Raw genomic sequence first — 25,677 nt, forward strand, 5'->3', positions numbered from 1 at the left:
TAAGTTGCATCTTAAGTGTTTTAAACGAAGCCCTGGTCTCACGGGTTTCAAATCGTCAGGGATGAGAGAGAATCAGGCGCCTTTGCCCAGCCGGGGTGGCCCAGTGGCAGAGGACAGCCCCATGAACCAGGAGGTCGCTGGTCCCATTCCCGGTCAGGGCACATGTGTTTCTATCTCTCTATTCCTCTCCCTCCCTCCCTCTCTAAAAAATCAATTAAAAACAAAACAAAACATTAAAAGGAAAAAGAAAGATGCAGGCACGCCTGTGCTAGACCTCCAGCACGTCTGTCCTCTTTGTACCCATCTAAGGAGCCTTGCGCGGACACAGCCACTCGGCCAGTGCCCTTTCGTGGGGGAGTTCTAGAATACTGATTTAGACGTAGAAAATCTCTTGGAAATCCCGATTATGACCTGAAAATACCGCACATTTGCCGACGTTGTTAAATGTGCTTAGACAACAACAGCACCTGCTGCTGTCACAGCCTTAATGCGTTGATGGCACGCATGCGCAGAGACATCCATTTCTGCAGAAAGCGATGAAGCACTGAAGCGGTTTGCCATTACCCTCAGCTCGGTTGGCGCTATTGGTTTGTTCAGAAAACCCTTTCTTCACACAAGGACGGAGGTCGAACTTAGCACGACCGCATACCGCTTTTCAAACAGCTATGCCCGCTCCTTGAGACATGCCATCCTGGGCCAACAGACTCCAGAAACAAGACCTGCCTCCTGTACCGTAACCCGGTGAGGGGAACAGGGAGGCGGGCTGGGGCCTGGATGGAGCCGTGATGGGATCTGAGCCCCAGGTCCCGTACAGGAGTCAAGTACTAGCTGTGAACTTGGGCCAGCCAGGGCCTGCGCCTCCCTCTCCTCCATGCACAGCGGGGATATTAGCAAGATTTGCCATGAACAGGAACACTAACCGAACCGTCCCGTCACAGAAAATATTCCTTATGATGCTGTTCACACGGGACTAAGGCGTGACAATAAACTGTGATTGTCCGCTGAACCAAGTGGGAGGTTCTTTTGTCTCGTTATTGTAGTTTTGTTGTTTTATTGTCGCTGGGAAGGGGTCGGGCTGTGTGGCCGCTGAGGCCAGCCCTGCCCACGGGGCAGGCTGCGGAGTGGCAGCAGAATGCGTCAGCCCCGTGCTGCGCTGCAGGCCTGTTTCGTAAGAAAGCAGACAGTTGAGGTACAAAGCTTTCTGGCATGCTTTAGAAGTGTGAAGAGTTCGGGAGAGAGGCATCTGAGAGAACAGTAGTTGGAAGAGAAGGTATGGAGAAAGTGACTAGTAAAATGGGTCATGAGCTTGGTTTACTGCAGGGGACCTGGAAATACTGGAATGCTTAGGATGTGGTCAAAGCAAACCTAGGGCAGCAGGCCATGTCTGTCCCTAGCGGGACCAGAGCAGCTTTCACCTGGTACTCTTCCCTCCCTCCCTCCCTCTCTCCCCACTTCTCTCTACCCTCCCCCTTCCATGTCCCTTCCATGTCTTTCTTCCATCTTTCTAGCTACCTAGTCTTCTACCTCTACCCACACTACCACCCGGGACCCTGTGCTAAACCCACTGTAACTTCCTGTCCCATTACAGCAAAGTGGGTTGCAGCCCCAGAAAATAAAGAAGGAAAGGGAAAAGGAAGCTTGTGGTGTGAGTTCGGACTTTGGAGTCTGACAGACCTGGCCTGCTCCCAGCCTCGCCGCTGAGAGGCTGTGTGCCTGAGCTTCTAGACCTCATTTTCCTTGTGTATAATGCGCGGAAAGGATAGTGCCACATGAAATGGCCATTGTGAGAGTTGCATAAGCATGTAATGAACATAGCTCAATGCCCGACTCAAAGTAAATGCTCAAAATATGTTAAATATTAATGTGTTCGATTATTGTTAAGATAATAGTAGGCCAGGAATTTAAAACCAGAAACTGTCTTAATAGACACCCAATTGTCTTAAAGAGATTAGCAAAAGTAATCTAACATCAAAACAAAACAGACAAAAACTCCGAAGTAATGGTGCACAACTCCAGGTCTGTCTCTCTCATTGTACCAGACATTGGCGTAAGCCCTGGGGAAACAGTATTAACAGAGGCAAGCGTGGTCCCCGTCCTCATGGAATTTTCATCCCGTGGGAGATACCGTCAAAACGTCACACGAATCCACTTATAATTATGCACTATGCGCGACACTAGGGAGAGACGTGGGGTGTGAGGGTCCCTGCAGGCTGAGCTGGACAGGCCATATGCAAGGAGCTCTGCAAGATGACCGCAAGCTGGGGAAAGGCAGCTGGGAAGAGGGGAAAGAGAGAAGTGGCTTCTTCAGGGTCCGAGAGACCAGTGTGGTCAGAGTCCAGGGGATGGAGGGGGACAGGTTGGAGCAGGGATCTGGTGGGCAGGAAGCCAGGGCTGGGTGCCCTCCAGCGTGAGGGCTGTGGTCACATCTGAGTTACCCGTATCCCCCTGGCTGCAGAGCGGAGAGGGGTGTGGAAGGGATGGGAGTAGGACAGGCAATTCGTATAAGTGCAATCTAATTTTCTCCGTTCTTCATTTCTAACAAGTTATCCGAAGTCTTGTTAAGCCCTGCATTAGGGAATTTCTGCAGATGGAAAAGATGGAACTGATGGAGGCTCCTCCTCACTTTAAAAGCTACATCCAAAGGCCAGTTAGTCTGAATTACTCAGAGGGGACAGAGGGAAAGGTGTTGAGAACACGGAGAAAGAGAAAGGGAGTACCCCCCTCCCCTGCAGCTCCTGGGTCGCAGCAAAGCCTCAGAAGGGAGCTTGCGAGGGGCCCACAGAAGCCAGAATGGCCTCCTCAAAGACCTGTGTGCTGATGGCAACGTGTGGGCTGGCGTAGCCGAGTCTCAATGGCAACAGACGGGGCTTGTGCCTGATGGCTGACTCGTTTCCCTGATGACCTGACCCCGTGACCTGGCCCCTGTGCACCTCTGTGGGCAGTGGTGAGCTGTTGGAGTTTAGCTGAGGTCGATTTGAAAGACCTAAATAACGTTCTGATTGTGCACACGCCCGCTGTGGTTGCCAATGCAGAGCCACCAAAAACAGACGAAGCAGACCTTGCAGCAGGAGTAGCTGGGGTGGTGGTGTTGGCATGGAGGAAGATGGGCAAACGGAAGAGGTTTTGATTTAGTCCCTGAAGTCAGTGGGACTACGTGATGTGTTGGATATGGAGGAGTGAGGGTTAACCAGACTTCAAGTGGGCTTGAGGTTTTGGACTTGTGCACCTGAATGAATGGCAACGTCATTTGTCGGAATGTGGAACCTTAAAAAAGACCAGTTGAGAGACATGGGTCATAAATTTGACTTTAGCGTGTGATGTGTGTGTGAGATATATGAAGAGAGATGTCAGGAACATGGCTGGACATATGGATGCACACGTCAGAGGCCGGAGACATAGAGGCGTGAGTCCCATGTCTGCTGCAGTCATTACACCCCTTGGCTGCGGAAGCAACAGAGGAGAGAAGGAGGGGCCCGGGACTCAGCTTTAAGGACCCCGGAAATGCTTTGCTACTCCAGGAGACTGTCCTACAACAAGAGCAGAGGCCAGGCGGCCAGAGAAACAGGGGGAAAGCCAGGCGTGTTCTCAGCTGTGCTCAACAGCATTGACCATGAACTCGCGAGTCCAGCCCATTCACAGTCATAGTATGAAGCACTACCAACAGCTGGTGAGCAGCATGAAAAAAATTTCACATTTTTAATAAACTGAAAGGTACTTATCGAATTCTCCCACCGTAAATAACAGCAAAACGACAAGAACAAGAACAATTAAAAACTAATTTTAAAAACTTCCTTTGCCTTCACAAACGAGAAGGATCAGGCTGTAGAAAGCAAATGATGTTTTGTGTTGTTAGTGGATATTACTGGAAAGGAAAGGGGATAGTGTTCCCTTGAAAAATTCAACACTTCTTTATTTCATTCCTCCTTAGGCACTAGCCACTGCTGATGGAGGAGGGGGTAAGTTCAAGCTGTGAAAGGAGCCATCTCAGAGGGAGGGCCTTCAGGGAGCAGCTAGCTGGGAAAGGCACTCCTTGGAGGGAGGGAGGCGATTGTTACATCCCTGTCTCCGAGGCTGCAGCAGGCCCGAGTGGCCCAGCCCTCCGCAGGCGGTTCCATCCCAGGTGAGGAGAGGGGGCACTTCCCATCCAGGGAGACCAGTGCTGCTGGAACCACATCCCTGTCCTGCACCTCATTAACTGGGCTTGTGAGGCCAATATGTTCTTCAGACAGGCACCTGGACAGATGAGCTAAACACATCATCTCCAGGTAAGCAAATGGCACTCGAGCCGTTCAGCTTCACTCTCGTCAGAAAAAGAGGAATGAAACTATCATCCAGACCAGTGGTCGGCAAACTCATGAGTCCACAGAGCCAAATATCAACAGGACAACGATGGAAATTTCTTTGGAGAGCCAAATTTTTTAAACTTAAACTTCTTCTAACGCCACTTCTTCAAAATAGACTCGCCCGGGGCGTGGTATTTTGTGGAAGAGCCACACTCAAGGGGCCAAAGAGCCGCATGTGGCTCGCGAGGCGCGGTTTGCCGACCACGGATCCAGACAATTCCGCTCTTGAAGAGGACACGGAGGTCAGTGTCCAGCAGACATAGGACTGTGGAGAGCGGTCATATCTGTAGAATCAAGACTAAAGGGGAGGATACTGGATGTGTTTTCACTGTAGTTGTGCAAAAATAAAAAGGGGGAGATAATTTAGAGAGATCACTGATGGGCAGCCACATACCTACGGCTTTGTTTACCTTGATAGGTAGAAAGAAGCAAAAGTAACCTGAGAAAGATTTTTAAGGGAGATATTGTTTACCCCTTCTCGATCGAGAGCGTCCTGGAAATCTTTAAGGCGTCTCTCCTCATATTGTTTTTCCCGGAAGATTCTGTTTTGCCATAAAACTTCCTTTTCGTGGCGAACGTGCATGAGCTGCACGGCGATCCGGCGCTCCTGCTGGGACTGCCGCATGAGCCGGTTGATCAGCTGCTCCTCCCGGTAGGCCTCCTGAGAACACCATTGGGGGGCCGATTACTGTCAAGGTCATGTCCTAGTTTCCCACTGGGCTAAAACCCTGCATGTGAACAGTGTGTAAAAGGTACAGCATTCATCTGCATCCCTTTCTGCCATTCGATTTAAATTTGAACATGGCAAACATCAAGTCATAAAAATAAAAAAAATTTCCAACAAAGGCTGCACACTTTTGGTATCTAGAAGAAGCATTACGGATTTATAGCGCCCTATTATTTAAATAATGTATTGCCTCATTTAAAATTTGGAAAAAAAATAGGTGATTGTTTTCAAGGTTTCATAAACAAGGCATCTGATTCTCAATGTTCGGTATGTGGAAGTGTGCTGCAGGTAGGTACTCAGCGTAAATGCTAGTCATAAAAACAAATGCAGGCTCTATCTGGCCGCAGACGGCGGATCAGATGAGTTCCCTGAGGGAACATTGCAACCCTTGTTGAGTGAGGAAAAGCAAAAACCTGATAGAACGGGAAGACGGGAGAAGAGGCTGAGGCGAAATGACCGACAGCTTACCCTAGAAAATTGTAACGGCTGCGATCTGGGAGAGAAACCAGATGCATTCGCTCAGTTCTCTTTCAGAGAGTTAAGGGGGGAGCAGTAAGTGAACAGTGGGCAAAGCATGGAACTGGGACTCACAGGCCCTGGCCAATGCACCTCTGTGTGTCCTAGGCAAGCAAGTCGGATTTTCGGGGTCTCTTTCCGGACAAGTAAAATGAGGGGTTTAGGTGGAAGGTGCTCTCCAAAGCCCCTCCGAGCTCTCTCACTTGTCTAAACAGAGACATCATGTGGAAGGGTGAGGTAATTCAAGTCCTCAAGGGGGGAAATTCAAAAGAATACCTAAGAATCGGAGTTGCCCATTTCACACTCAGTGACCCAATTATTGAAGAAGAAAATCTGGCATCATTAATGACACAGTTTCACACCATCTCTCCCACTATGAGATTATGGGAGGAATACTGCGTATCTTTTCAGAATCAAGATGCAAATAACAACAATACTGCGGCAAATGCCACGACTTGAACCTGGGAATTATGCAAAAATGTCGGTAAATGTGAATCTGAAGTGAGAAATGACCTTTTAGCACAAAGTGGTGTTATGATGTGAGGAGGTCCCATTGATATTTGAGGCAGAGTGGCAGATGATACATACATAAGATACACGTAATGTGCATATAAAAGACTGCATTTTGTGACATTTCCAACAGTATCACTTAACCAACATCCAAATATCTAACCTCCTGTGCTTCGTGGGCTATCAGCTGGTCCATTAGCAGCCTCCGGCGTCTTTTCTCCCTTTGCTCTCGTGCAAACGCGTCTTCTTTGAGGCGCTTTTGGATTTTTTTAATGTAGTCGTCGTCCGAGTAAGTGCTCAACAAATCGGCAGTTGTCTGGGCTGCTGTATCTAAAGAAGCCTTGGGTGTACTGAGGACAATAGTTTTTATTTTAGATTCAAAACGTAATACCATCACGGGCCACTACTTGTGACCACGGAGGAAGAACTCAGAAGGGTTCTTGCAGCCCGCTGCTAATTTATCATTATAAGCATGAAAGTGAATACTGGAACTTCAGTGTGACACTTCAGTGTGGTCAACAGATTCTGCTTTGCCTCCCCCCACCCCCGCCTTTTCAGGACTCGATCTCTGTGGGGTCCTTAGCGTAGCCTTTTCTCTAGGCCCATCAACTCCTTGTTCTTTCACTTCTCATGGTCTTCACTCTACCCAGACACTCTGGATTTCTCTCCCTCTTCTTCCTCCTGGCTCTAGGCCTCTTGCTTCCCCTGCTTTGAGTCAACAGTAGCACAATATTGGTAACCCAAGTGTCAGGGGAGTCACAGGCATATTAAGTCAGGACACAGAGTACTTCCAGGGTGGTTCTGTCCACTGCCACGCTCTCTCACCTATGCACGTGCAGGCTGCTCTATGACCTCCCAACCACCGGGCTGCTGAGGGCAGGCGCTGAGTTCGGCCTTTGAATGTTGACTTGCTCATCATGCCACACTCACAGGCACAGGTCTGACCTAGCTTCTCGCCCAAGTCCTGAAGACCCAAGATGAAGAGACCTACCTCGGGGATTTGTCCTACCTTGTGTCCAAAATTAAAGGCTCAGTGAGAGCTCGTTTTACCAACACAAAGCAAACACACTCAAATGGTGGCTTAGGAGAGATTTGCTAGATTCTTTCAAAAGCTATCATGAGAAGATATATTTTTATGTCTATAAGGATCAAATAACCAATTCTCATCCTCATACCTCTTTAAAAAATAAACAATGGCCCTAGCCAGTTTGGCTCAGTGAGTAGAGCGTCAACCTGTGGACTGAAGGGTCCCAGGTTTAATTCCAGCCAAGGGCACATGCGTGGGTTATGGGCTCGATCCCCAGTGTGGGGCATGCAGGAGGCAGCCAGTCAATGATTCTCTCTCATCATTGATGTTTCTATCTCTCCCTCCCTCTCCCTTCCTCTCGGAAATCAATAAAAATATATTAAAAAAAAGAACAAAGCCATCATCTTATAAAATAAATAAATAAATAAAATAAACAATAAACAATGTAAGACAATGGTATAAGATATATCATAATATGGCTTGCCAAGAAATCATGAATTTTAATATTAGGAATAATTATGGTTTTTAATATTAAAAATTATTAGTGTATTTGTTTTAAAATATAACTTATACTTTTACTTAAAAGATAGGACACACTATCATTGTGTGTAGGAACTAAATGTACATCAACTCTCATACAGAGAAAGGTCCTCTTGCAAAAGCACAGCTAATCCTTGTTCAATGAGGCAATAGCTGCATGTTGATAGCACAGATCACATTATATTGTAGTTCATTATTTCTAAGTTTGCTGCTCTCCGCTTAACTCTGAGCACATAAGAAAAATACCCAATTTTACTCCTCTCTGTACTTAGGCCTCGTATGCCTGCCATGTAGCTGATGTTTGCTAAATTTCAAATGATATGCTAAGAAGCATAATAGGTGTGTGATATAATTTTTAAAATCACACACTAAATTTCTGGTTATTTTATCAGCAGAGGTTCAACCTTCAGTTTATTCTGTCACTGAGAGTTGCTGAGCAGAAATTGAGTAGCTGTCAAAGTCTCAATAATATTAAAGACAAAGTTTATCCCAATCTATATATCAAGATCTAGTACAATTAAGTATTTATGAAAATTATGTAACATAACATTTTTAGATCATTCATCAAAATTTGTATCATATTTTTACATAACTGTGTTGTTCAAACATTTTTTCCTGGACTGAGTATGGGTTAATGGCTCTTTTGACACTGTATTTATGCTACTAATAATATAACAAATATAATTTTCCTCCTTTATTTATCAGTCAGTTCACTCATCCACCCATCCATCTTCTGTCTTATTATAATAAAGGTCTGAACAAAGCTACATGATACTTCCTTGAATGAATATTCATTTTACTAGATATGGATTTATTGAGGGCAATAATTATGTTTTCTTTATATCTGCTTGCCAGGCTTCCATAGAGTTAGGATATGTGTGAATTACTAGTACTAGGAAACTTGGCCAGATTTGTAAATATTAAAAACAGCTTGTTAGGAAGAGCCTATGGTAAATGTCTGAGTCCAAATGTCAGGCTGCGGCAGCCAGCAACCTCAGCTACAGAAGCAAAGAGCAGATCACATTTGTTCTTTGTCTTAAAAAATACAGATGGACCTGTGAGGAAAAGTAGCCATGGGAACTCTCGTGTTGCTCCCACTGAGACCTTTTATTCTTCCACACGGGGACAAGGTGCACTGTGAGTGACATCCCCGAGGAGCTGTCTCAGGAGCTGCTGGGGGAGGATTGCAGTGCTTTCGGGCACCAATTAGTGTGAAGTTTCTCACCGAGCCCAGAACATGCTGGAGTCTAAGCTAAGAATTCAGAATGTCTCAAAAGAGTAGCGATTGCAAAAGAGGCTTACGAAGGACCATGAGCCCTTGGTTTTCTTTCAAAGTTTGCTCTAGCCCAGTGCTTCCCAACGTTTTTCACTTTAGGGCCATCAGAGAAAATGCTCTTTGTTCAGTCTCTGATGAGCTGGTCACAGCGAGAGGTGACGGGTCCAGGGACTCTTGCTGCCCGGGCCCTGTCCTGCCTTTCTGAGAAGGGAAGGTGTCATATTCATGGTGCCCAGTGGGAAATCTCTAGTAAGATGAAGAGGAGGCTCCTCCAGAGAGAGACTTGTGACAGACACTGCTATGTCCCTCCTATTCTCCTCCAAACAGAGCCCAAATTTTATTCAGAAAAAAAACACAAAAACAATGTCCTTAGTCAAAAACTACATTTCCCAGCCTCCCATTCTGCTACGTATGACAGCGTGACTGAATTCCAGCCAATAAGATGTGAGCAGAAATGTTATGTGGGCCTTTGGGGAAGGCTCATAAAAGGAGCTATTTAAGACTGGAGGTAGCTACTTTTGCCTGTCTTCCTTCCTGATACTGGAACAAGGGCCAAGTGGCCGGAGCTCCAGCAGCCATCTGTGAATGTGACGTGAGGATGCAAACCCCACAAGAGGACAGGGGAGCAAAAGGAAAAGAGGAGCCCAGCCCTTGAGGACCTTGGAGCTGCAACACACACCTTGGATGCTTACATTCTGCTTTCTGAGACACGAGAACGAAGTAAACATCCATCTACTTCAGCCCACTCTTGTCTTGTGGTTTCTAAAGCTAACTGGTAGAGAGACCGAGCCTCAGGTCCAGCTAGCAAAGGCCAGAGGAAGCAGGGTGCGTGTCTGCGGCCATACTGTACAGGGATGACCTTTGAATCATCTAACGGACATGGCAAGGTCACGAATCAATTGGAATGGCTGCTGGGGCAGGGAGTGGAGGGTGCTGCTTGGTGTCACCTCTGGTTGCTAAATTGTGTGGTGTTCTAGGAAAGGAGCTGGCCCTGGAGCCACAGAGAATACCATCCACCAAAAAGTAACGAAATATTCCAAGATGGTCGTGCTGGTGGATGCCATGTGTTTATCACTCCAGAGAGTGTGGCTGGTGAGGTGAGTGAAAGAGTTGGTAGAAGTCCAGTGGTTTCATGGGCCAGTCAGGTGGATGTGGTGGGTTCAGGCATGAATTGTGTTTTCTCATGGAGTCGGGGCAGCACTGGAACATGGGAATGGGAGCCATAGCCGGGCATTGGGAGTTTCTGCAGGGGGGTGGGGGGAGGGAAAGTACTGCATGCATTTATCCGGCTTTACTATCCTGCTTCCGCGCCACTTTTTCCTAGCTTTTTCTTATTCCTTCTCATTTGACTCTGTTTCCTTCCCTCAGAAATATTAATATGGAACTGAAATATATAATTTGTGTCTTTCTTCTTTGACAAAGATTTATTTCAGTCTATAAATTTAAATTCTATAAATTGAGGAGAGTTTGATAGTTTACATAAAAAAAAAAAAAGAAAAACACCTCAAGTTGCTCCTATATATGTAGTCCCTAATCGATTCTTTTCTGTGAGTCAATGACCCCCACCCCTAACAGAATATCTTTATCTTTGGGCAAATGAAGCCCATTAACCAGGCACTTTTTCAATAAATTCACCAAACTGACTTAGTGACATTTGGTCTACAAACTGATTCAACAGCTCTTTATTGAATCCCTGCGTTAAATGCTCAGGAAGCCACATAAGAGACCAACTAGTGTCTAATAAAGGTTTTACTGTGACAAATTTAAACTTGAAACAATTTTAGCTTAAGAAATGTTAAACAGAGAATAGAAAAATAATTGAACTTCGCATTATAATAGCCATTTTCCCTCTTGAACTTTACAAAAGTTGTTAATGAACCATTAATCTGAACTTTAAGTCATTTATATTCTTTCGTGTACTGTCATAATGAAGCTTCTACAGAGTGAAAAGGTCTCGGAACAGCTATTCCAGGTACACTTTTCCAAAATATTCAAAACCTACAGGTTAAAAAGAACGTAGCTTTGTGATTATTAAAATAGTTCACATCCCACCTTTCTTTTGCTTGGAGATCCTTTTTTAGTAATGCTTCAAACTCCATAATCTCATTGGCCACATCCTTTAAAAAAAAATTCATTATCAGTTTTCTGCCTCTAAAAATCATTGAAAATTGCCACATACCCTATTTATTCAAATTCAAAAAAATAATAATAATAACAACCAGGGATTCAGGCCCGTTACACACATCAGATGTTTTGCAGAGGTTATGGAGTGTGTTGGACCTGGACACCGATGTAGATCCTAGAAAAACTGCTCTATGAACACAGTTGCCAGGAGTGTTTGTTCTGTTTTGTTTTGAAATGTTTACAAGGTAACATGCACCACTAACTCAAGCTAATTATGAAGTGAGATAGGAAAAGCCACACTCCAGAAAATTTTTAAAATTCTTATCTGTTACTTCTACTCTGGACTAAATATACCTAAAAAATATGAAAATTGCTTAACCTGAATCATTTAGTTCACAATTTCAGCTCTGAATTTAGTAAGAGTTGGGACACAATTATTTTTAAGTTTAAAAACATTTATTAAATTATAGTTGAGATTTTTTACTGCAATTCTTATAAATGAGAATACGCATTTTTGGATATAAGTATTTCTTTAAAAATCGCTGTCTCATGCAGCCTTATTTACACTATTAATTTGCTCTCTATTAGGTCATCCTCTGTCGACTGCACTTCTTATTAATAAAATTTAATCAACTCTAGGAAATATAAGAATTACGTACTTTACTAAAATGGGGTCAGAAGAAAATGTCTGTGGGTAATATTTCTTAGAATCCACACACAGGATTTTTTTAATTAAGAAAAAATAAATGTAGACTGAAATAAATACAACCAGAGAGACCTGTCAACTCTGCTTTGCCAGCATTGTGAGCTTGAGGAGAACACGTCAGCTTTGTGAGTTTCAGTTTCCTTATCTACAAAATGGGCAGAAGAAGAGCCCACCTAGAGAGTTATGTATAAATTAACCTTTTGCACTTGGATGTCCAGTGTTACTCGACACGGTTAGCATTAGAATAAAGGAATTGAGAAAAAAGCAAGCGAGTGCAAAGGGTTAAAGATCGTGCCAGGTGTCCAATCCATAGCTTCCATCGCTTGACATATAGCAGATGCTCAATAAAGGCAGCTATTCATCTTTTTCTTGGGTCATTATTGTAGTGATATGCAGAGTGGACTACAGGAATTTCTACCAAAATGTACTATTATTCCCCCACGGAACAGAATCAGATGGCATCCTTTGGCATGGATCACTAGCCAAAACTCATTTGTGTAGGTAACTTAAACTTAAATACATATACTGAAAACAAGCAAATCACTCAAAGGATCCTAGGATCATTCCTAGGATTCATAGGAAAATAGTGCAGCATGGCAAGGAGCAACTGAGTGAACACAGCAGGTAGGAGTAGCACATGCATGGTATGTGCACCTCAGCCGGCCCCTGTGGCACCCACGGGAGTCATTCTGACAGCACCCGTTCTGGCCTAGTTCGTTAGCCATCAGAGAACCCTCAGCACAGGCACTCACTCAGGTACCATCACTTAGTCAGAGTTTGTCATCTCGGGCCCAGAGCTGCATTTTCTGCTTCTGAACAAATAACGTTATAAAATGGACCGAACATGCGTACAGTGGAAGCGTTCTCATGAGAAGGGACAGTGCCAGAGACAATTTGTAAAGAAAGTAAGCAGTTTTGGGAAATCTCTCTGTATGTTTTAGGGAATGATCATTCCTTTATTAAGATAAACACAACCCGATATTAAAGGACTATCACTTACCTCAGCCTCTCTTTTCTTTTTCATCATCTTTTGGGCCTCAATTGCTTTCAGAGTGCGATTTGATGTCGGTTTTGGAATCTGTATGATAGCCGCTTGGATTTTGGCCATTATTTCATTTTGTCGTCTTCTGCTCAAGCGTTGCTGAATACCCCATAGACATGAGTTTAGTCATTCAGTTCAGCAGACTAATAGGCGATGTTACACACTCATAGGAACACATACACACAATTTCTCCACTGAAGTTTTCAGAACTCATCAACTAACCAACGGACTGGGGGTCACAACCATATAATGTTACAAAGCAGGTGTCAACATGACTTAGTTTGGAAAGTATGATATTAAAACACAGTGTTGGAGTCCCCAAGTTATGCCAATCAAATGTGTGTATTTTCATTCTGGGTGCGGATACGAAAAGGAATGTAAAGTGTCCCAAACACAAAGCAGAGTACGCTCCTTCCCCAGTTCCACCTTCGTGACCTGCCCGGTAGTGGGAAGAGAAAGCTCTGTCTGAAGATGGTCTGAAGAGGAAGCTCCGTCTAGGAGAAGGTCTCTAGGAGGACTCCTGGGCACTCAATAGAAATGACAAACTTCCCCCAAACTCAGTCACACTTACACACGGAATTCATAAAATACTGAATTCATGTCATGTCACTCAGTCATATAAAATGATTATGAAATCATCTCTTCTCCATGTAGGCAATAATTATTTTAAGAAGACATAAGCAGAAGGGCATAATTAAAAAAAACAACATATTAGGTAAAATATTTTACAAATAAATGATTTAGGGGGTAACGTGAAACTAATCATAACTTTACTATGAAAGCAATATGTTAAACGAATAAGACCATTGGTACCTACATCTAAAGATAAGAAACGTCAATAGGAAACAAGTCAGAAATAAAAATAATTCTTAAATTTTCCTCAGTTCCTTTTCTAAAATGCGAATTGTTACTAAACTGCAATATCTTTATTCTTTTTTCTTAAGAAAGCCAGGAAGAGATAGGCTCTCCGTTTTGTCCTATTTGCTTCTTATCATTTTAACAATTTATTTCAGGATATCTAATGGTATCATACTTTGCTTTTCCCAACTTTCTGCAGAGACTTTCTGCAGGAGCCTCGGCACATCAAGGCTGGGCAGGCTGGTTCCACCTAGAGTCCCAGCACCCGCCTCAGCCTGTCTCCTCACCATGAAACGCCCAGGGAAGCCCACCTCTTTTTTCAGAGTTCGTCTCTCATCTTTCCCTCCCTCCTCCTGAGGAGCTGGCTACATTCGGGATATGTCAACTTCTTATCATTCTAAATATATGAATTCATATAAAGTGAGTTACAGTGCAATGAGAACTCTAATTCTTTTGCCTGCAGTTGACACATTCCATACACACAGCCACCTGCAATTCTCTGAAAAGTCTGTGATGACTCCACACACTCGTGTCCCCTCAGGTCCATCATGTCAGAGGAGATCACAAAAGACTTCCAGAGAAACAGGAGAAGCACAGGGAGTCAGTCAAAGCCCGAAGGGCCAGGAAGATGCCGAGAGGTTTAGGGGGCTGGAAAGGGAAGTAAGCCACATTGCCAGGAAGAGAGAAATGGCGGAGGATAGGAAGACCAAGAGAAATGGCGGAGGATAGGAAGACCAAGGGGTTGCAAAGGAGGGAGAGGAGAGAAGAAACGTCCACTCTGTCTCCCTCAGTGGTGACAATGGCCACAGCCTTCGCTGAGGAGCCAGAAGCCCCTCCCCCCACCCCATCACTAATGCATCTGATTCATTGATTTCTACCAGGCATCTTATAAAGAGATCAAGCTGTCCTGCCATTCCAGAGAATGGCAGTGCTTGCCTCTTAGCCATGAGTGGAGGTGACAGTGAGCAGAAGTGGAGATGGAGAGAAGGGGAAAGTGAAGGACAGAGAGGTGAGAGCAGGCAGAGCAGGAGTCGTGCATCAGCAGCATGCGACTTGTGCTACGTTAATGCTTATGCAATGTGTACGTCAGGCATCAGTCGCACAGTATACTATGCACTCGTGAATTTTTGTTAAAAATTGTGCTATAGAACCTTTTCGATATTAAAACATCTTTGTTGTTCCTTGAGTTTTTGGAATTTTTCAAGTTTCTCAGATTGCATGCGGACAACATCTTCTTTCATAAGTACGTATTTTTCTTGAAACTTGTGAGTAACCCGCATCAGATTGAAATCAGTTTGACGTGGTATCAGGTTTCTAAGTCTCTAAATGAAGAAAGCATTTCAAAAGATGCCATTATTAGAAAATAAAGAGTATATCGCTGTTATAAGCACACATAAAATTTGTCTCTGAAATAAAATTTCTTTAAGATACTATTGTTGGTTGCTAAAATAATTATAAGCCCCATTCTAATTACTCACATCCTTAATTGATGTAAGGAGAGAATACAAAAATATGACTCGAATTCTTTCTTACAAAATAATCTGATATATACTTGTATAGTAAATTTTTGTCCTAGGTTAATTTTTTAATAAATGGTATTTAAATTATTGGAAATAGATTTTTATAAAAGTAATTTTATAAAACCAATATCAATCTAAGTAAGAGATAATATAAGTCAGATTCTTTCTATTTCTTGAGCCTCTCTCTTTCTAGTAACAAGTGAGGAAACATTAAAACTTCCAGGCCACTGGAGAATGCAATATTATAAGAAAATAAACTTTTAAAGATGATTGTAAAGTGGGACACAGAAACATGGACCATGTATTTAACTAAAACTTTTCTATTTAGATGTAATCTCCTTTGAAGCTGAAGACTTACTGAAAAGAAAAAAAAAGATGACATTTGTCATCCTAATATGGCCTCAGTGGATCCTGCCACTTACTCAGAAGAATGTTTGAGGACCTCTGAGCTGACTTTAAGCTCCTCTAAATGAAGAAAGCATTTCAAAAGATGCCATTATTAGAAAATAAAGAGTATATCGCTGTTATAAGCACACATAAAATTTGTCTTTGAAATAAAATTTCTTTAAGATACTATTGTTGGTTGCTAAAATAATTATAAGCCCCATTCTAATTACTCACATCCTTAATTGATGTAAGGAGAGAATACAAAAATATGACTCGAATTCTTTCTTACAAAATAATCTGATATATACTTGTATAGTAAATTTTTGTCCTAGGTTAATTTTTTAATAAATGGTATTTAAATTATTGGAAATAGATTTTTATAAAAGTAATTTTATAAAACCAATATCAATCTAAGTAAGAGATAATATAAGTCAGATTCTTTCTATTTCTTGAGCCTCTCTCTTTCTAGTAACAAGTGAGGAAACATTAAAACTTCCAGGCCACTGGAGAATGCAATATTATAAGAAAATAAACTTTTAAAGATGATTGTAAAGTGGGACACAGAAACATGGACCATGTATTTAACTAAAACTTTTCTATTTAGATGTAATCTCCTTTGAAGCTGAAGACTTACTGAAAAGAAAAAAAAAAGATGACATTTGTCATCCTAATATGGCCTTAGTGGATCCTGCCACTTACTCAGAAGAATGTTTGAGGACCTCTGAGCTGACTTTAAGCTCCTCCACACCTTTTGCCCTTTTCTCTATGAAAAATGGCCTGGCCTCCATCTCCATAGGGACAGCAACAATGTAAGGTCCTGGATCATCCTACCTCGCCGCTTCAACACATATCTAGGTCTTCAACTTCACTCTTACTTTCCCCCCAACCCAGGAAGTACCCACGGAGATCGCAGAGAGCCTACTGTTAAGTGTGTGGCTCCTACAGCCAGATCGTTCAGGTTTGAGTTTTAGCTACTTGCTCTGTAAAGCTGGGAAGTTTTCTAACCTCCGTATCTCAGTTTCACCATCTGCAAAGTGGGAAGAGAAAAAATACCTATCTCATAGGACCGATGCGAAATAATATTAAGCAAGATAATATATAGACTGCACCTGGAACAGGGCTTGGCACCTCATTAAAATTCAGTGGATTTTTAATATTACTACATAATAAACACCGTGTCTTCCTCCATCTGGTACTGAAGAGTGCCATCGCTACTCCTTCAACGGAACCACTGCCTCATTCCTCCTCTTTCCTCCCAGAGGCTCTCCTTCCACTTCATCCTCACACCAGGCCTCTCCTGCCACTGATTTCCGTTACCTCAACCAGCAGGTTGTCCCCGTATCTATATCCATAAAACAAAGTCTCACACTTCCCTCGAGCTTCTCTCCCACAGCTATTGCTCTTATTTCCTTTTCTCCTTCACCTTCAAATTTCTTGAAAGAATAGTCTATGCTCCCCTATTTCTCATCTCCAATTTATCCCTCAACTCACTGCAATCTAACCACTAAACTGAAACATTTTTCTCCCCCTAAAATGTAAGCTCCAAGAGGATTAGGGTTCATTGTGCAAGTGCCTGGCATAGAGTAGGAGCCCAACAAACATGTGTTCAATGGATGATTGGCTGGTCACCCATGGCCAACATGAAACCCAATGGTCTCTAATCTGGCCTCATCTACCCAGCTCTGTAGCATTTGTTACTGCTGCTTATTTTATACTTTACAATGTCTTGTGTATTGTCTTCTTGAAGTTACAAAAAAGAAAAAAGCCTAACTCTGAGGTAGGTAGAGATAACCATCATTGTTTTTACAGTTGGGATAATTAAGACCATTCTAGGGACTGCCCCTAAGTTAATCAGCTTGCAAGTGAAGAACGCAGGATGCAATCCTGTGATTCCGCTTTAAGCCTGATCTAATTTCTAGCTCTCCACGGGTCCTGACTTCATTCTGTTACCAGGCTCATAAGGCTGTCCATTAAGCATAGATATCTGAAAGCAAAACTGTCCCTCACATCTATTATGTCACTGCTGCTTCATAATTAAACTAAAAATTTCAGTTACTTCCATTTCCATGTAGTGCATTGCATCAGTGCAGCACTCGCCATTATCCTAGAGACCTGGAAAGATTAATGCACTTCACTGACCATAAGGAAATAGCACAGGAACTCAAGGTAATTGCCACCCAGGAAGTTCTATCAAGTTATCAGAACAAGTTTAGTGAGTGGTCGCAATGTTGAAAGCATGGTACTAGGCATATCCCTTGAATGTGAGGGACTGAAAATCATATGAGGTCCTAAGACAAATAAATATTGGAAGTCAGCAGCGGTATCAGGAGCTGAAGGTTAACACCAGAGGGAGAATTACCTGTCCCCAGGGAGGTGCCCGTGAAGAGCCCATGTGTCCTGGGAAGGCTGCCCAGGAGATGGAGGAGATGGAGAGAAGTTTGGGGACAAGGAGAGATGAGAAGAGTCAGCGTGGCCGCGGAAAGGAAGGAGTAGAAACAGACAAGCCAGGACAGGCTGCCAAGCAGTGCAGAAGCGAGACTTCATGCTGAGGACGATGAGGAAGTAATGTTTACAGGACAGACTGAGAACAGTTAGTGAAAGCTGTTGCATACCAGTCTACATTGGGAGACAGGATATATGTAAAACAGAAGGTTTGTAAGCAAAAGAAGAACCCGGTGAAAGTGGAATTTAGGGGCGACTCATCTAGTACAAAGCCTGAAGCTCAGGAGATATGTCAGTAGGTTCATAAGCAGATATGGCTACAATGAGAGAGAGAGGAGTCGGCCTAAAAACCCTGGGACTTAGGAACAAGCAGAATTTGATAAGCTCTTGGAAATGTGGATAGCATGAGGGAGATATTAAACATGGATAAATGCATTGAAACTATTAATATAAAGTAAAACCCCACTAAAGCCAATCACGTAAGGGCCGCTGGAGGGCCACGTACACCCGCTGGGGCTTCTCTGAGAACGCAGCAGCACTGCCATTCTCTCTGGCAAGCTCCTGTGGCGATCAGCTCCCGTTTCCTTCTGTACTTACATCTCGGAAAGCCTCGCTTTTCATGTTCTGGAGGCGCATGGTGCTCAGGGGCTGCATGGTTTGCATCTCCGCCCCAGTCAGCCCACTCTTCTTCTTTTTCTGGAGAGCCGTGTACAACTGGTACAAGAGTTTCGTGGCTGCCCCGGGCTTTTCTGTGATAATGTTGCTAGCCACTTTCTGATCAAACTGCACACCCAGCAGGTGAAGGGTTGGCTCCAAGCGAGAAAAATTATTCAGCTTGGCACTCGAAACACTAGGCATTAAAATATTTTACATGTTTAGACACTGGCATTGGATTAAAAACGAATATCAGAGATACTATCATGGTCCAATAGTCTGAATTATGCTGTGTCCTTTTAAATATATCATTCCTCTCTAAAACCACTCAGTCATGCAAACGCATTGAGCTCTCCTATTGTTCTGAAATTTATGCATTTACTAGTATTTCTCTTCAATGGCTAAATTAAAACTCATTCAGTTTATACACTTGCCTGCTAAAACAGATGCTGGAATTGTTACAAGAAGTCAATACAAAACCAGATGACTAGATTCCTTCTTCTAAGGGAAGAACGAAACTATGGTTTTGAAAAATACCACTACTCAGAAGTCAAAATGACAGATTAAACGTCCATTTCTTCAAATGCTGTTATTACTAGAGCCTGAAAATAGCCCTGGACACCGCACTATCAACTCAGATGTTTCTGAACACAGAGAAACCACTGGGGCATCTTTGCTCTGGAGACAGAGTCTGTGATGTAAGTCACGACTCTAAGGAAAAGAAATGCATTCTGGGAAAAGTCTTCTCCCTCCCTATTTACAGTTCTAATTTGCCAAGGGATTACCTGTCTCCTCTTCTCCTTGCCCCTCGGTGAGGGAATACATGTTTCAGAGCAAGTAGAAGCTGCCCCCTCAGGGGTATCTGTGCCTCTTTGTTTTTCACTCTTTTAAGTAACCTGTTCATTTTCCACCTTTCGAGATGGACTAAAAGTATTCTAAAACCGAGAATTCTTTCAGAGTTAGGTGAGTTAGGGTTTAGTAATTTCCAAGGCAAATAACTTAGTTATTAGCAACATGTACTTACTTTATTGTTTACATTTTAGAGTAAAGCAACTAAAAAATATTAGATAAAAATCCCCAAGACATGAGCTCTGGCCCTAGACAGCTGCCCCCAAAACAGATTTTAACAAAGAAGGATTCTCTCCCCACCAAATACACTAGTACAAAGGTCATATCCATGGATTTACTGACCCTTGCCTTCTTTAAAAGACTGGTTGTCCTGGGGGAAAAAAGTGGGCTGTTCCAAAATCTAAAGATGGAGAGAGTATTCCTTTGTCAGGAGAAGTAGGTCTCCTCCCCATCTTCGGGATTGCGATGGCTCTCCGTGGGAAAGAGAGTCCTTTGTGGTGGGAAAAGCAGGCTGTTACCTGTGATAATGAGCAGGGCACACACACCCATCCAAAGGTGGGGCAAGGTGTGAAAGCTGCCCTGTGCTCAAGTTGCCAAGCCCTAAACCTGGCACGAGCCCTAGCCATCGACTTTTTCATAATTCTAGAAATTAGTTAAAGGCTTGTAACAATCCAAGCAGCATTTATTTAAAAACAACAACAGCAGCAGCAACAGCTAATCTCAGTAAACAGAGAGGTTTTAGTCATTTTATTTCTTTCTTTTGTGTTAATCCTCACCTGAGGATATTTTTCCATTGTTGTTTTTAGAGAGAGTGGAAGGGAGAGAGAGAGACAGATAGAGAAACATTGATGTGAGAGAGACACCCTTCACACACAGCCCAACCAGGGCTGGGGATTGAGCCTGCAGTTGAGATACGTGCCCTAGACTGGAATCAAACCCGGGGCCCTTCAGTCCCCAGGCCGATGCTCTGTGTGCTGAGCCCAACACTTTTAGTCATTTTAACTGGCCTATTTCCATTCCCATCCTCCCCGCTCCACGGTGGCCTTGAAGCCCAGCAGCTTTGCAACAGTGAAAGCTGTAAAACACAGCAGCCGTCTGAGAGGTCAGATTTAAAGCTCCTCAGAAATATGTAAAAATAAGCAAAGAGCCTTACAATCCAGCAATCTTGCTCCTTGGTGTCTACTCAAAAAAAAAAAAAAAATGAAAATGTCTGTCCATACAAAACCCCGTCTATGGGTGCTTACAGAGGCTTCATTCATAACTGCCAACACTTGGGAACAACCCTGATGCCCGTCTGCAGGTGAATGGGTACATGAGCTGCGTGACAGACAGACAGTGGACTGTTCTTCATCACTGAGAAGAAATAGGCTTTCAAGCCATGGAAAGCTATCCGTGGACCCTAAGTACACAGTACTAAGTGAAAGGAGCCAATCTCAAAAGGCCACATGCTATATGATTCCAGGTGGAGGACATTCTAGAAAGGGCAAAAATATGGAGACAGTAACAGGATCAGTGGCTGCCCAGGGTTGAGGTGGGCCAGATGCACAGCCAGCTCGGAGGGCCTGGGGGCAGTGACAGGACTCTGTATGACACGGTCACGGTGGATTCATGTCGTTACACGTTTTCCCAAAGCCGCTCAGATGGCTACGATAAGACAGGCAATAAACGAGCGATGAGGATGTGGAGAAATTGCAACCTCACACGTTACAGATGCACGAGGAAGAGACAAGTCCCACACGAAGGTGCTCTAGCTCGGTTTAGGCTTTAAAGGGGATCCTGAGATTGATGATTTCTTGAAAGTTACTGTTGGAGGCTAAACCCATGCAGATGCCAAAGGAATTGACCCCTTTTTAAGTAAGAACTAATCTGACTAACCTGCTTTGTGAAAATTCCATAAAGTCATCCTGGAGTTCAAATTTGTGTAGAACTTCTCCAATGAGATAGCCACTGGAAAATGCCTTTGCAAAGGACTTGGGGCCTGAGTGTAAGCATAGAGATTAAAAAGTCAATATGTTGCACATAGAATCTATATATTTTAATTATGTATTTATAAAGGGAAACTCTATAATTTAACTTGAACTCAAAATTCCATAAAATTAATTCTAGAAATATTATCTTAATAAGCAAATAAAAAGATTGAAGTTTAATGGTAGATGTCTTTTAAAAATTCCCGCATAAACATATATGTATACTTGGTGACATATGAAATTTTGAAAGGAAAGACAACTTCTGATCAAATTAAAACACAACCAGTCGAATTCATCACCTTATATTTAAAAACAAACCTTCAATGTATTTTATAAAATCACGCTGCAATTCCTTAGTTATCAGTACAACCTGTGGGTGGTGATAGCACAGTATTCTGGCCAAGCGAGGTGCAATAGAACTTTCTAAAACAATAATGAAGACTCAATTTTAACCTTTTTACAATGGAAGTTTTACAAAATCATCTGCACCTCCTCAAATGAAGCCAACTGGACACAGTCAAGCTTTTCCTCGGTGCTATGAAAGGTTACTGTGGTCCAGTTGTCCTGTGTAACGATGCAGACAGCCCAGAGGAAAACAAGCTTTGGAGCCAGAGACATGGATGTGGAAATCTTGGCTCTGCCCCTTAGTAAGGGTGCACTTTCTGAGTTTCTCATCTCTAGAACATACAGAACATAGCTACACCTATCTTGGAGATGTATTTTAAATATTAGAGATGATGAATGAGAATCGCTTAGTACAATGCCTGCTAGATAAGAGGCATCTAATGATAAATGCAGAAAAAGAAAATTAAAGTGTTAAACAGAATTTGCTTTCTTTAAAAATGTCCTTAGTTTGGGGTCACTTATATTTTTCTTGTGAAGTAAAGGATATAGGGTAAAGGATGATGTATAAAATTGATACATAAATTATATTATCATAGGACACTGCCATCATCTCTCAAATGATTTCAAAATCCTGCAGACATCTTCAACATGTTTCTTTAAGGGTCTTTTAAGCAATAGCAGTCAAAACACTATATGTCATTGCAATATCACAAACTCATTTGTGCCAGATTGTCCTCTTTTATCTATTTGACCGATAATCAGGTGGCTAATTGAATATGAAGAAATGTTGGATTTGTCGATCTGATGCTTGATGTGAGGTTGCAGTGGGGCAAAGTCAGTTGTTCCACAAAGGCCTCACTCAGAACACTACATGTTATCATAGGAATAAGATTCCTGCCCACAATTTTGCCCAAAGTTTTCCTAATTTTTGTATATTTTATATTCTTAATAATACTCCAATACTTGAATATTGGAGTTGAATAATATAATAATCAAGTAATTAAACAATGATGTCAATGATTCCCATTGATTCCATTTACTCAGGATGAGCTCTGGAACTGTCTAGCATTAGCATCTATTGGCCATGTCTCTGGCATCATACAGTAATAGTTGTTTGAAGCAACTGAAATCCAAATGGCTGCCTCCACCTCCACCTGCTCCTCCCGAGTCACAGCTGCTGTCTCCTTTCCTTGAAGGCCACCCATTTCTGGCCACCACTCCTGTGCCCTGGTCTTGGCTGCCACCACTGTCCTCACCGTGCCATCTGGGCCGCTCTGGATGTGCCTTGCCCCCCTTCTGTCTGCTGCTTCCTTCTCTCCGCTGTTTTCCCTTCTCTCTTCCCTACCCATCCCCTTTCTTCTCTTGGTTTTCTGAAGAGCCACTGGACAAAGAGCCATTGGCAGACTATGGATTTCTAGTGATAGTCTAAAGACCATAGCTTTGCACTCAGGAGCTATGTTGCATTCAGAGGGTCTCATTCCTCCCTCTGGATTTTGCACTGGGCCTGTTGTTCATGCTGACTGAATACTGAAGTCTAGCTCATGAATAACTGCGGGATAACTGTGTCTGATTCCATCACTCTCAATGTGGCAGGCAAACAGTCTGCAGAAAACTGCTACAAAAAGGTCACTAGGAAGATAAAACCATAACCCACTTCCTTTGGGTTGGCATGTCGTATTAATAATGCAATTCTGATATGGGTAAAATAGAGGCATTTATGGGCATAAAGGTCAAAGGAGAACAATAAACACTTATTATTTCATTGTCAAGGAGTTCACTACAAATAACCAAGTACAAAAAAACATCTAGCTGCAGTTTTGCATGCATAGGACACTGCAGATTTTACTGCGTGCCACCCAGACCAAAAAGAGAATGAAGGGTGAAAAACCACAGCAACCAATAAAAGCAACAAAGGGAAGACATGTAGAAAAAAGTAAAGAAAAAAGAAGAGTACAGGCAAGGAATTAGACAAGAAAAGAAAATTACACAGATTACAAAGTATGAGAAGACAGATAAGAAGCCAGAGAGGCCGAAACCGGTTTGGCTCAGTGGACAGAGCATCGGTCTGCGGACTGAAAGGTCACAGGTTCGATTCCAGTCAAGGGCATGTACCTTGGTTGCGGGCACATCCCCGGTAGGGGGCGTGCAGGAGGCAGCTGATCGATGTTTCTCTCTCATCGATGTTTCTAGCTTTCTATCCCTCTCCCTTCCTCTCTGTAAAAAATCAATAAATATATATATATATATATATATATATATATATATATATATATATATATATAAAAGGAAGCCAGAGAGAGGGGTGGGAGGAGAGAAACAGTAGGGAAAAGCAAAGAAAAGTTTACTTCCCCCCTTTGGTTGATCATATTTTTCTTCCCAGGATGTGTTCCTGAACATCGTGACTAATTTCCTGATAGCCCCCTCTGTAAGTTCATGTGCACTAACAATTGGCATTTCCTGCGGGAAGGAAGTGGGCGGACTCTAGGACCAGGAGCAGTGAAGAAGACGAGAACAACTAAGCCACGGGGGCCCAGGGAGGGCTTCATGCTGAGCTCTGACATGCTTTACCTCCGGGATAAGCCTGGTCGGCAGCCACTCAACCGGGCCTCCCATCTTCCACGCCACGGAACTCATCCCCATCCTACAGTGTATTTTGCTGAGAGCTCTGATGTGGGCCTGCGTGAAAGGCCTGTAGGAGGCCAGGACCGAGGGGGAGGTCGTCCCTGTGCCTCTCCACCTGAGCCAGCTGGAGAAAGCACGGGAAGGAGACAAGCCTTCTACACTCCAAAGTGGCCGTGAGGGGAGCGCAGGCTCCGGAGACAGATTCTCTGGCTCTGACTCCTTGCTCCTTGAGAAGCCACTGGCCTTTCGGCATCTCTGTCTACCTCATGGGAGTTGGTCTGAGAATTAAATGAGATATCGCATGCAAAGTGCTTAGTGCTGCCCCCGGCACAGAGTAAATGCTCAGTGACAATTGTTGTTCTTCTTACTGCCTCCTAATTTAAGATAACCGGTTATATTAATTAGATAATGCAGAAGCTCGATACTAGATCCTCAAGCACTAGAGTACATTCTTACTTAAAAGGTAATTCAGTGCTCAGAGAGCAAATAGTTGACATTGTCTTTTAAACTCAGATACAGGCCGACACTTAGGGCCAGATGAGCTCTAACACTTCAACCAGAAACACGTGCTATCAAAACACAGTTGATTTCCACAGCGAAACATTTGAGTGGGAGAAATAGACGACACATAGCGTCACAGCGTTTCCGGCCAAGGTTTGCCACCAAATGAGTAAAGAGACATTTGGGTGTTGGAATTGTGTATGAGTCTGTAGACCTATCCATTCTATGCTCAATGGCCTTCGCTCCTCCTGTAATAGATGAGCAAAGTGCTGGCCTGCATCATCAACCACGTTTAAAAAGTCAAGCAAATGTACTTCTATTTGAGAGAGAGAAGAGCGGCTGCTGAAGGCGGGGAACCGGCCTGGCCCCATCAGGCCTTGGTGTTCCTAGGCACTGGCCGGCCCTCAGGGCCAGGCCCTGGCATCCTCCTGCCAAACATAATCACGTTCACAGCACACCAACGCCGGACAAGGCCACTCGGACACGCTGATGGATCAAGACGAGAACAAAATCCCTCTGTAATCATGTTTGTACTCAGATAAAACCAAAGTTGTCCAAAACACAAAAATGACCAAACATCCACTAATCTTCCCATTATGAGTGGTTGCTGTTTTTTAAAAAAATGTTTTTACTGAGTTCAGAGGAAGGAAGGAAGGAAGGAAGGAAGGAAGGAAGGAAGGAAGGAAGGAAAGGAAGGAAGGAAGGAAGGAAGGAAGGAAGG

General features: G+C 43.3%; 1 protein-coding gene across 1 annotated transcript in view; it reads right to left on the reverse strand.

The window, feature by feature from the left end:
- SPEF2 (sperm flagellar 2) overlaps positions 1-25,677 on the reverse strand; it is a 127,702-nt gene that overhangs the window by 97,271 nt on the left and 4,754 nt on the right. The window contains exons 2-8 of the mRNA XM_008154824.3: positions 21,397-21,499; positions 18,616-18,868; positions 14,821-14,991; positions 12,770-12,910; positions 10,992-11,056; positions 6,260-6,446; positions 4,816-5,004 (exon numbers count right to left, since the gene is read on the reverse strand). Coding sequence (XP_008153046.2) covers positions 4,816-5,004; positions 6,260-6,446; positions 10,992-11,056; positions 12,770-12,910; positions 14,821-14,991; positions 18,616-18,868; positions 21,397-21,499 — 1,109 coding nt within the window. The remainder of the gene's footprint in view (positions 1-4,815; positions 5,005-6,259; positions 6,447-10,991; positions 11,057-12,769; positions 12,911-14,820; positions 14,992-18,615; positions 18,869-21,396; positions 21,500-25,677) is intronic.

Source organism: Eptesicus fuscus, chromosome 4, assembly GCF_027574615.1.
Source record: "Eptesicus fuscus isolate TK198812 chromosome 4, DD_ASM_mEF_20220401, whole genome shotgun sequence".
Taxonomy (NCBI): domain Eukaryota; kingdom Metazoa; phylum Chordata; class Mammalia; order Chiroptera; family Vespertilionidae; genus Eptesicus; species Eptesicus fuscus.